The 11,877-nt window shown below is 52.9% G+C and overlaps 4 protein-coding genes across 4 annotated transcripts in view; 2 read left to right on the forward strand and 2 right to left on the reverse strand.

The window, feature by feature from the left end:
- Positions 1-63: 63 nt before the first annotated feature.
- GUITHDRAFT_56155 (hypothetical protein) lies at positions 64-448 on the reverse strand (the record flags this gene model as incomplete). The annotated part of the gene is made up of 2 exons (XM_005838851.1): positions 64-199; positions 249-448. Coding segments are annotated over 2 exons (336 nt in total), but the record flags the coding sequence as incomplete, so codon positions are not given.
- A 1,675-nt stretch (positions 449-2,123) lies between these two features.
- GUITHDRAFT_58077 (hypothetical protein) lies at positions 2,124-2,786 on the forward strand (the record flags this gene model as incomplete). The annotated part of the gene is made up of 1 exon (XM_005838852.1): positions 2,124-2,786. A coding segment is annotated over one exon (663 nt), but the record flags the coding sequence as incomplete, so codon positions are not given.
- Positions 2,787-3,258: 472 nt separating this feature from the next.
- On the reverse strand, positions 3,259-7,116 carry COPIG (coatomer subunit gammma; the record flags this gene model as incomplete). Its single annotated transcript, XM_005838853.1, has 17 exons — positions 3,259-3,352; positions 3,477-3,554; positions 3,608-3,700; positions 3,799-3,899; positions 3,949-5,407; positions 5,456-5,514; positions 5,570-5,608; positions 5,661-5,717; positions 5,762-5,845; positions 5,913-5,939; positions 5,995-6,042; positions 6,094-6,163; positions 6,220-6,272; positions 6,321-6,365; positions 6,432-6,530; positions 6,575-6,732; positions 7,080-7,116. 17 exons carry the CDS (start codon positions 7,114-7,116, stop codon positions 3,259-3,261), a joined length of 2,601 nt encoding a protein of 866 aa, XP_005838910.1.
- Positions 7,117-9,094: 1,978 nt separating this feature from the next.
- GUITHDRAFT_134250 (hypothetical protein) overlaps positions 9,095-11,877 on the forward strand; it is a gene marked incomplete at both ends in the record, with an annotated part of 4,378 nt that continues 1,595 nt past the window's right edge. The window contains 6 exons of the mRNA XM_005838854.1: positions 9,095-10,067; positions 10,248-10,439; positions 10,625-10,686; positions 10,822-10,883; positions 11,191-11,401; positions 11,609-11,725. Coding sequence (XP_005838911.1) covers positions 9,095-10,067; positions 10,248-10,439; positions 10,625-10,686; positions 10,822-10,883; positions 11,191-11,401; positions 11,609-11,725 — 1,617 coding nt within the window. The remainder of the gene's footprint in view (positions 10,068-10,247; positions 10,440-10,624; positions 10,687-10,821; positions 10,884-11,190; positions 11,402-11,608; positions 11,726-11,877) is intronic.

Here is an 11,877-nt window from a genome sequence, read left to right on the forward strand (position 1 = left end):
TGAGGTTTTCTGAAGCGTCAACATCTGCCGCCTGTCTCACTCTGGCTTGAAACCCTTTGCGATCCAGTAATCTCTTCCATAGTTGAAGGACAGCTCTTCTCCTGCCTCGATGTCTCTGTTCGCAAAGAGGTTGACGAATCCGCCGGGCTTCCTCGCCACAAACTTGTCTAGGTTAGGATGATCTGCATGGTTGATGTACCTTGAAAGAGACATGAGCAAAAACACGCATCGCTCAGCAACTTCATCACCTTGCAAAGTTGCTCTTGGAAGCGTCAGAGGCGTCTATGTACTCCTCCTCCGTCACTTTCATGATGTATGACGCTGCAACGGCGGTGGGGTCTGCGAAGTACCTCCGGTGAAGCTCGAAGTCATCGATCCTCTCCCCGAGGTAGCTCATCACGAAGGTCCCCTTGGGGATATGAACCTTGGAGAACAGGCCCAGCCCCTTCCGTCCTGCCTCCCCGATGAAGAAATTGCTGGAGTCGATGGTTGCTTGATCGGAGGCGCACAGGAATGAGCCCTGATGGATGACGAGGTAGTGCCAGAGGAACCCGGCCGCGATAAGTGTACCGCAGGATACAGCAAAGGCTCGGTTTTCACTCAGAAGGGCTCCGATCCATATGGACAAGAGCCCATACCTGACCAAGTTCTCCCTTAGCTTCGTCCTCTGTCGTGATTCTTGGATGTAACGGATGTCCTCGCTCGTCAGCTCGTTCGGAAGCTGTTGCGACACACGCTCGGGCGCTGGCGCCGCTATGCCGTGGGGCTGCAGGGCACATCGGATGGATGTGGGGCCCCGAGAGCTTGGGACGAAAGGCCGAGAGCTCCCTTGCGAGACGAACAAGCTACTGCCACCTGATGTTGAGAAGGATGACGAAAGCGGAAAGATCATGCACAGGATGAGATATTTTTTCATTGTACAATGAGGAGATGTTTGTGCTGCAGAAAACTTCAGTCGAATTTGCCTGTGTATGCATATCATGAGTTCGTGTTCAGTAGTCTTCAACTTTCTCAACTCATAGCTCAACTTCCGTTCATCATACTGCCGTGCTAATCCAATATATCGTTACCCAAAGTCCATTTCTGCACTGTATTTTCTTTTACAGCCCTGCAATCCTTCACATACGATGTAACTTGAATCTTTTGCGAAAGAGAGGCCCTTGATCTCTTCCCTTCCTCAACATATAAGTCGCTCTCTTTCTACTCGATTGCTCCGATGTCCACTAGAGTCCATGTCACAGTGTCATCTCGTCTCGTCTCGCTCGTCTCGTCTCATCTCGACTCGTCTCATCTCGTCTCGTCTCGTCTCGTCTCGTCTCGTCTCGTCTCGTCTCGTCTCGTCTCGTCTCGTTCCAGCTCTCCTCTCCTAACTTCCATTCATCTACAACATTCTGCGGCTAATCTTCCTGCTGCCACCTCCTCCCGTCCTCCCGTCCTCCCGTCTCGTCTTGTCGCTTCTTGTCTCCCGTTCTCTCATTTCGTATGCAAGGGGGCGGTGGGTAATGATTTCCCCTGGTAGGTGGATGAAGACCACCCCCTCTTGTGTATGATAAATAGGGGGTACTCGCCTGCAAAGGAAGTGGGGTAACTTGAGAATCAGGGGTAGGGGTCCTTATCTTTTCGGACGCATTTTTTGTACCGCCGTCATGGAATTAAAATACTTGTAGAGAACCCCCGACTACCCCACCACCACCACCCCACCCATCACATAAACCAGCAACAACCTTACCGTCGGTACTCACTTTCACTACCCTACCCCAAAATTATGAGATGAAAATCTATGAAAACAACCGGTGGTCAGATGTGCACCAAAACTGTAACCCGACCCCGGGCCCCGGGCCCGGTTCCCGCAGCCCGGGGGGCGGCGGAGTCACTGAGAGTCACTCCCGTTGGTAGGCTGCCTGTGGAGCTATGGCGGATCTGGAGAGACGGTTGGCGGAGCTCATGGCCAGGAGGGATGCGGCGTTGGCGGCTGTGGAGCAGGCGAAGCGAGAGCTGCAGGAGAAGGAGACGGAGACGAACGCGAGGAGACGAGAGCTGCAGGATGCAGAAGAGAAGAAGAAGAACGCGTCTGATGCCGCCGATCTCGCCCTGAGGCTGGCGTGCGGGGAGAAGGAGGGGAGCAGCTGGCAGAGTCGCTCAAGAAGCAGGGGTATGGCATCATTGACGGCTTCATGGGCGTCGATGTTGCTGAAAGGATAAGAGAGGAGCTACTGCACATGCACCATGTGGGAGAGATGAAGCTAAGCGAGCTCGCGGGGGGGAGGACGGGCGACAACCTGCGGTACTCCATGGCAGAGGTGAGAGGAGACGTCGTGAGGTTTGTTAACGGCACGGAGAAAGACTGCCAGGGCATCGGCATCCTCCGGGATCTCTCCGACCAGGTCATCATCCGCGTTCAGGAGAAGCTCCCTGAGCTGGCAGGCGAGGTGATCCAGCGGGGGAACTTGATGTGTACGTGCTACCCAGGAGGAGCGTCCAAGGCAGCTCCGTGCGGGCGAGGAGGGCCATGCCGGTATGTCCTGCATTGCGACAACCCCGACAAGAACGGCAGGAGGCTGACTGCCCTCTACTATGTCAACAAGGGGTGGGTGCCGGAGCACGGGGGGCAGCTCAGGATCTATCCTTCAGACGAGACGGGGAGGGCCGTCGGGGATGCTGTTGATGTCGATCCTCTCTTCGATCGTTTCCTCCTCTTCTTCTCGGACAAGCGATGCCCTCACGAGGTGATGGACGCTCGGGCTCCTCGATACGCCATCACCACTTGGTATTACTCGGCAGAGGAGCGGCAGGCGGCATACGAGATAGCAGGGCACGAGCAGGAGATCGAGAGAGAACGCATCCGCAAGGAGATCGAGAAGTTCGAGGCGAAGGGGAGGGAGAGGGGCAGCAGCTACAAAGCTCCTGCCATGGAGATGGTGCAGGACACTAGCATACCTGGGGTGCTGAGCCAGGAGACGATTGCGAGTAGGAAGAGCATCTCACGACTCGATGATCTTGAACTTCTTGATTGAATTGTGTGTGATGGGCAAGTAGGAGAGAGCAGACAAGAGGGAGAGAGCAGCATGGTAACTGCTGTCTCTCCGCGGCTGTTGCTGTGATCACGTGTGAAGGGTTTACTGCTAGACGGCACTGGGAAGCTCGTGACTGGTCGCTACCGTCGGTTTCCGGGCCATGGTCGTGGATCCAGCGCAAGTCGACCTGTGCTTACGAGGAGAGGAGGGAGGGAGGAGAGCTGCTGGCTCGTGCCGAGGCGTCTTATGAGGAGACTGCCTCCAAGACAGCCTCACTCACTTCCGGCGTCTGCGAGCGGATCATCAACTTCATCTCCACCACGTTCGAGGCCGAAGTCCTGAATCCACGTCAGGATGGAGTCATTGCGGGCAACATGGCCCGGAAGTAGGGGCAGGGCAGCACATGATGATGATGATGATGATGATGATGATGATGATGATGATGATGATGATGCTTCTCACCTTAGATCTGCACGCACAAGAACCGCCAATTCGCCAAGAAGCACACCAGACAAGAGCAGTCTGTGCTGACGGGCAGCACTGCGTAGAAGGGCAAGTGAGGAGGAGGCAAGTCAAGGACAAGATCGGCTGACCTCGACACACTCGCGCTGTTCTCGCAGGCATCCATCCCAAGCGTCTCCTGGATCGCAACGACAGCATCCGAGATGGACTTGTACTTCTCGAGCCTGAAGACCTGCAGAAGCAGCGAGTGAGCGCGAGGCTGAGGAGGTGAGAGGAGCTCCGTGCCTGAGAGAGGTCGTTGTCTGGCGTCATGGCCTCCCACGCCGATCGGAAGTCAGGAAGCGACAGAGGCTTCGTGTAGTCTGAAAGACCAACTTCGATCTCGTCCAAAGGATAGTCGTCCTCGTCCCCATCAGGAGCCACCTGAGGAGCATAATCGTCAGGCAAACAAGGAAAATCATGAGACACCAACCTCTCCACTAGTTGGATCATATTCTTTGCGAACGAAAGTAAGCTTGCAGTTCTTCAAGAACATGTTTGCCATGGCCTTTGTTCGTCTGATCGCCACATAAGCCATTCCCGGCTGCTCAAACTTGATCGCGTCTGAAGGGATGCTCGCCACGAACGAGCACCCGGGGCAGTCACTGAGATCGAGCTCAACACACACGTTCTCCAGCTGCTCCTCCTCCATCGTGTTCTTGATGTTGAAGTGGAAGACGATGTGCTCGGGAAAGACGTGCTTGATGCACGTGACAACATACTCTGCCTCTGATTCGGTAAGGTTGACGGGAGGAGAGCTCGTGAAGAGAGCTCCGAACCCTGCAAACTCAGGGATCTGGTTGAGCAGGTCAGCATAGATCGTCCCTGTCTCCTGTCGCTTGCTTGCGATGCTGGAGCCAGCATTTGCTGCGACCTCAGCGACCGCTTGTTGAGGAGTCTTCTTCGCTTCCTTGGTGGGAACGTGAATGGGCATTGTGACAGCCTTGGCAAAATTGAAGGAAGTTGTGAAGTCAGAGGCTTCGATGTAATCCTCAATTGCCTTCTGCACGCCATCAAGCTTGTGAGGCACCACATCTACGATGTACTTCTTGATCATGGGCTCCGACTCTGAGGCCAAGATGGTCCCGTAGAAGGTCGATCGGTCTCGCACCTCGTCGTCAGCATCGTGCACACAGCGACGGAGAAGCGTGATGATGTTGCTCCTCAAGGAGGGAACTTGCGCTCCAAACTTGGCGAGGGAAGTGACAGCAGCCGATCGCACCGTAGCGTTCTCTAGGATGATGCGGTTGTAGATGTGCCTGATGTAACGACCTGGATGCGAAGTTTTCGGCCCTCGCTTCCCCAGCACGTGGAGAATCTGCGTGCTCAGGTAGGTAAACTCGCAGTCCTCGATGAACTCACAGAGGTGCAACAGCCCTGGTTCAACGGCATCAGGAATGTCGTTGATCAAAGCCAGCATCGTGTCAGTGATGGCCTTCTTGAACTCGAAGCCTCCCTCCTCCCTCAAGATCGTGCTCAGGAAGTTGATGAGCACCCGATGCTTCTGCGGATACTTCAAGCAGAGAGCACGGATCGCGTCCACCACCATGATCTTGAACTCGTCAGCAATCTCAGACATGAAAGACGAGATCTGCTTCATCAATCGGTCGACGGAAGATTCTGACCCTGTCTTGAGCAGCGTTGTGATGGCCAACGTTGCAATCGAGCGATTCGAGTCTGAGATCATGTTCTCGAGGTCCAAGTTGCACGAGGTGACCGTCAAAGGGAATGCCATGGCTACTCTGTTGAGAGCCCTTACGGCTGCGAAGCGCAAAGAGGGTTTCGGCGAAGAGAGGAAGAGCTGGAGGACAGTGATGGCCGGCGTCAACTCCCTTTGACTGACGTTGGGAAGTTGACAGATTGCCCTCGCCGCTTCAAAAATGACCATCTCACTGCGATACAGCGATCAGCATCTTGGCATCACACATCCAAGCCGATACCTCCTATGCCTCAGACAGTTCTCGAGAAACTCGTAGTAGCTGCGATCTTGTGTGTTCCCCTGACGTTGACGATCAGTGTCATGGCACCGCAAGAAGTGCGAGAACTGAGGATACCTCGGCCATCACAGTTACGGTGTAACGGATGAGCAAGCACTGTTCAGAGAGTCAATGGTACGGAATAGATCAGAGACAAGTAGTTTCCCACCTGCGCTAGTGGTGACTTCAATTGTGTCTTAGACAGTTGAGCCACAAGTTTTGAAACCTAGATTCAAAATTAAACAGTCGAAGGTGTATTCATCCGTTTACCGCAAGTCGATCAGACTTCTTGATATTATAGAGCAGCGAGAGCGCGTGGTATTGCACCATTTGTGAAGATTTGTCATTTGCAGCCTGAATGCTCAAAATGACTATCGGAACTCAAGGAGTCTCAGTAAATTGCCTGATTGATCTCATTGACCCATCTCTTCACGACGTCTGGGTTGGACTGAAGCACAAACCGGCATCATCTCTGCCCATCAAGTGCATATCCTGAACAATACCTTCATCAGCTTCATTCCAGCAACGAGGGCTGCAGATGCGACGAGAGGCTGAGAATATGTGTCATGAGAAGTGTGTTTCAAATCATTAAAAGTCTCTACCTGTTTGTCAACGATCGCCTGTTTGAGATATCTTTCAATGGCCGTAAGCATCGCTGTATCGGTGATGGTGCTGCGCGTACAGAGCACATCAAAGGACTCAGCGAGTGCCAGCATTGATACTCCTACCACAACACTCGAATCGCATTCGCCCTGAAAAGATCATTCGTCGCATTCATATCCTGTTTTCGGTTTGAATATCGGTGCAATTATCATCAATATTCCATAACCTTGGTCAAGGTTGAAGTAACAATAATCACACAATCCGAATCCGGCTGAAAGAAAAAGCATGTCAGGAAATCGATAGCCCCGCTCGATAACCAACAGACGATGCTCATTACCTTCAGCTCTTTGATGACCAAGTACATCATACGCCGAAGCTTTTCGTCCTTGGATTGAAACAATTTCGTCATCGGAAAGAAAATGCTTTCTGTGCTTTCCTGTTCATCATGGTCAGAGCTGAAAGTGAATAACATAGTAATGCCTTTGAGCTGAAGTTTTCTCCCTTTCCAAGTAAGTACAACAGCTTTGTCATGAGCTGAATACATCTCGCTGGCTCCACATTCGGGTCGTTAAACATTCGAGCCTCCTGAATAACATGCGCCTTGTCCACCCCGCGGAAGGGCCTTTCGTACCCGAGACCTGTGTTTGCAAGAAAGTTGTCACTGACCATGTCAACTCAAACACAGACAAATCTGAATGTGGTGTGGTTTGCTTTGGGTAGAGCTGGATACTGTCCCGGTTCAGGACAGTATCCAATGAGGTCTCTACCCATAGCAAGAGAAAGGGGTGATCTGTTGAAAGCTGGACATACCCATTTCATCTGCACATTCAACCCACTTTGTGTCAGATCATAATACTAACTAACCAAACTAGGGGGACGAGGACAATAACAATCTTTTGCTGGAGAAAGGGAAGGGTAAATTGCAACCAATCCCTCATCCTTTCGTTTGTTGTGGAGTGAATAGCAGAGTGATCGGGATCAACACCTTCATCGTCGTCCTTCTTCTCGGATGGGAAGCTCATGTTGGACTCTCTTAGCAACCAGACTTTTTGAACTTGTTTGAACCAAGTATCGCACAAGGTCTGAAGAGAGGATCACACCCTGGTCGCCCCTAGGAGTCCTGACGTCAAAACTCTCAGTAAGGGAAGCAGAAAAGTATAAAGCTGAGCAACAGCAATCTCAGCAATTGTTTCTTTGATGGGAAATGACAGCATCGACATGGGATCACAACTAAAGATCCGATGGGTTCACATCATATCAGCAAGTGCATCGAATCCTGCAAATATTCTTGCGTGTAATGGGCTTTTCTAGAGAACTATGGCAAATCATTATCATCATGTGCATATTGTCTTATGTATTTATCGATGTTCAACTTTTCGCCATTGTAACCATTCGAGCTTCCAAAATCTTCAACTGCTCTCCTTTCGTCGTTAACATCACAGCAACGAACAACGCCTTCTCAACTCCAATGTGATATCTTCTAAAGCCCACCTCCTCACACATCGTTCCCTCTGTATCTGTTTGGAGTTTTGACTGAATTTCCTAACTGTACATGTCTTTCAGAAGGCTTTCTCTCCATATCCGGTATGGTTCCCAAAATAATCTGAAACACTGCTCGACACTTCAACTTTCTCCCTTCCTGTTCACTCCCCATCCTCCTGTTCATCCTCTGCCCTTGTCTTGCAACTGCCATGATTTTCTACTGCATGTTGCGCTAGCTTTCTTCTTGACTTCTCCATTCTTCCCTCTCCTCCTCCTCCCTCCTCTCCATTGCCGCTGCCCACGCCGGTGCCACCTCCTTACTCCTACCCCTCCCACCCCCACCCCGGAAAAATACCCCCACCTACTACAAAAATATACCACCAGTGAGAGTTCAATTGACAACCCCCCAAACTGTATGAATCCACCAACAATTTACTACCCCTACCCCTGATATTAAAGATGAATAAAATTGGACCATACTGACTACCCCTTTGTTACTACCCCACCACGATTCAACCAAAACCTCCCCACCTTACTTTTACCACCATCCTCATACCTCAACTCCTCTTTTATTGCCTATTAAGTACCGGTACTTTCCCTTACTTTCACTACCCCTACCCCCTACAAGCATCCTGATCAAAACTGGACCCCAATTATCCCCCAGCTCAGCGCGTGTGAAAGAAAATATTAACTAATATATGTTGATGTATCGATAACCTATAAAACCAATATATTCGTATCTTAAAAGAAAAGAATTGTACCCCACCCTACTTCCTGCTACGATTTTGTACTAGAAGCACCCATCGTGTACACGTGGCGGCGGCCCGCCTGAGTGAGTAGTCCGGGCCCGCCTTGCCGCCCAGCAAAGTTCTGAGGCGGGTCTCTTGTCAAGTCTTGACCTGCCCCTTGAGATGGAACAGAGATCCGATCGAAAGATGAACAGTTTATCAGTCAACAATAAGCTGATATATATATACAGCCTGCCTCAGACTTTTTGTACTGAATAATTTCTTTTCTGAGTCTTGGTTTTTATTTCGAGATGACCCAGGATCCACACTGTTGCCATGGCTGCCGCTGACAGGGAGGGTTCAGCCGCGGAAGGCGAGGAGGAGCGCCTGCGATGAAGCAGAAGGAGATGGGGGATGGGGACAAGAGAAAGAAGAGAGCTCAGGACAGAAGAGGATTGAGAGCAAGCATGCCTGAGGGGAGAGCAACGGGGAGTATCAACGGAGGTAGAGACAGGGAACGCCTGAGGTGTTATGAAAGATGGAGTGTGATAACTGAGGACATAAGAAAGGTAAACAATAAGGTTGCCACATCTGAAATGCAGGTAGAGCAAGGTGACGAGATTTTGGCATCTCACATGATAGAGTTCCATCTGCCTGAACATCTCGACGCGTTGACGTTCTTTTGCCCATTGCAGATGTACAGGGACCGCGCTCAATGAAGCTGCCAAGAGAAGAGTTGCCTCGGTCCGTTTGATTCAGCAAGCTGTAGAACACTACCCGCTCCTTCACCATGTCCAGCAGCGGCGACCAGCACTCGAGCTCCTCCATGTCCAAGGACAGCCAGGAGGTGGGCGGGGGAAGGGACCTGTCGTTCCTAACCGTGAAGCCTGTGCTCATCGAGGAGTTCCCTAGCACTGAGACGCAGGGGCTTGTGGCTCCGCGTAGCATGAAGGGTCAGCGACATGCTTGGGGGATGCTGACGGCTGACTTGAGTGCAGGAGGCAAGGGATTCAAGGCTCAGGTGAAGTCTACCTCCGACGTCCTTCCCAAGTTCGGTGGGACGACCAGCGCAGAGATGTACCAGGCATGGAAGCAGCTGGAGAAGCAGCAGGGAAAGATCGTGATCAGCGACGCGGGGGTCATTAGGGAGGGCGGGGTCGGGAACGCCATTGAGAGGGAGAGGACTCTGGAGGCAGTGCGATTCAAGTTGGACTACTTCCTCGCCAACAACATTGTGGACGCAAGGAACATCTTCAGGAAGTTGGACGCGACCGGCAACGGCTTGCTCACGCGCCTGGAGTTCGAGAAGGCGATCTTGGCCATGCACATCGGGCTGTCGGCGGTGCAGATGAAGGTGCTGCTTGACCACGTGTTCGAAAACCTGGCCAAGGATCAGTCCATGGGCTTCGAGAAGCTGGTGAACTATATCGAGTTCATGAACGAGTTTTCCCCAAAGACGAACGGGGAGCTCAAGGTCACGAAGGGGCGGAAGAAAGGGAGGAAGAAGATCGTCCTCGACCCTGCTCCGGACGTTGAGATAGCCGAGGAGTTCGTCGATGACGAGGAGTTGGACAAAATCCCCATCATCATCCTCCTCGCGGGATTCTTCGTCTGTCCTGTCTGGTTGTTCGGCATCCGGTATGTCAAGTCGAGGAGGGCGGCAGAGCGCCTGTCGGGCAAGCTCTCGCTGTTCCTCGCCCTCTCGGCCTTCATCATCGTCGTGGTCGTGAGCACGTACTTCTCGAACCCCGGAAACGGAAAAGGTGTGTGGAGGGAGAGCTGCTGAGATTGATGGGGAGAGGAGAGGAGGAAGACGGAGAAGGGGGAGGAAGGAGCGAAAAAAACGTGAGGAGAGGGGAGACGAGGGGGAAGGTGAAGGGACGAGGGGGGAAGGTGCGTGGGGCCGACGGCTGCTCCTTCTAAGTCTTGTCTCTCCGTTGCAGACAACCCGCAGCACTGCAAGGCGATCGAGGGCGTGCTCGTTGCTTTCCGCTTCGTGGGCTTCCAGGCCAAGAGATCAACCTTCTACACAGGCGCTGCGACAGGAGGATACAACAACCTGATCCTCTTCAAAGACGCTCTCCACAGCTTGTACCTAAAGACATCCGTCACGGTCACCTACAACGCTGATGAAGGTATTTGCTCCTTCCCCTTCCCTGAACTCCCCGTCGACCCCCCTTCCCCTTATCCTCCTCTCTTTCTTCTGTTCCTGCTCCTCTCCTCTTCACTGCGCTTTCCTCGCTCTCCATTCCGCTGTTTCCTCCTACGGAAGATTCTTGTGTCTCCCCCTTCGAGCAAGAGTCTGAGTCTTAATGTCAAGGGATCCTCGTCGATGCGATGCAGGACATTCCTCAGGACGCGGACGGAGCGACGTTGTTGGCGGTGATGAGCATCATCTTCGTAGCTTTCATCTCTTCCTCTTGCTGTCTTGTTCCCCGCCTTCCCTTCTGACTGCTCCTTGTTCCTTGACGTTTCCTCCTGTTTGTTCTCCTAGTCTCATCGCTCTCCACTTTGCAGGTTGTTCGCATGGTTGCTAGCGACTCCTACAACGCCGAGATTCTCACCACCGCCGTCAAAGAGTGGATCCGAAGAACTCCCCCCCCCCCGCCCCCCCCCCACCTTCCTGCTGCTCGCTCCTCCTCCCCCCCCCCTCCCTCCCTCCCTCTCTCCCTCTCCCCCCTCTTACTCTCTCCATTCCTCCCTTCCTCTCTCTCTGTGCTCCTCCTCTCGTCTCTTCTTCTCCTGTTTCTTCTTCTCCTCTCCTCTCTTCTCCTCCTACACTTCCATTTTGTCCACTTTGCCATCCCCTCTTCCTCTTTACCCCGTGCACCCTCGTCGCTCCTTCTTCCTCCTGCCTGCCTCTCATCATCCCCTAGGATCTCTCAGGACGGCTCTCTCCTCGCAGAACCTCGACTTCGAGCGCATACTCATCGGTTCTGTCCCCATCTCCGGAAGCGAGAAGCAAGTCAGCACGCCGATCTACTTCAAGCAGACCGACTTCACCTTCGTCCCTGGGGCAGAGAACGGCACCATCACCTCCAGCACCCCCTTTCTCATGCGCATGCCCCCCACCAGCTCCAATCCTCTCAACCCCAACGTAGGTGGAGGAAGAGCTGGAGGGGAGAGGGACAAGAGGGAGAGAAGGAAGGGAAGGAGGAGGAGCTGGAGAAGGAGAGGGGAGGGAGGGGAGAGAGTAATGGAGGGAGAGAGGGACAAGGGGGGAGGCCGAGTCTCAGAGTAAGGTCGAGAACAAGGAGGACGAAACGAGGACAAGGACGACGAGCCTGATCAGTTTTGTGTGCAGGATCCTGGCTGGGCGATCTACAACAACAGCAGGCTGCCGACCTGCTGGTTCGTGGAAGGGTTTCAGCTGCCAGCGAACCCGTGCTTGTCCAACACCTCGTCCCCCGCCTGCTCGACTGTGAGGAAGCGGATAAGGGGAAGAAGAGGAGTGAAGAAGAGAGAGAGAGGGAGGAGGAGGAGGAGGAGGAGGAGGAGGAAGGAGATGAGCTGGAATGATACATTGTGCAGGGCGTAAACATCATGAACATGAGGAGGACAGTGAAATTCATC

This window comes from Guillardia theta, assembly GCF_000315625.1.
Source record: "Guillardia theta CCMP2712 unplaced genomic scaffold GUITHscaffold_10, whole genome shotgun sequence".
NCBI lineage: Eukaryota > Cryptophyceae > Pyrenomonadales > Geminigeraceae > Guillardia > Guillardia theta.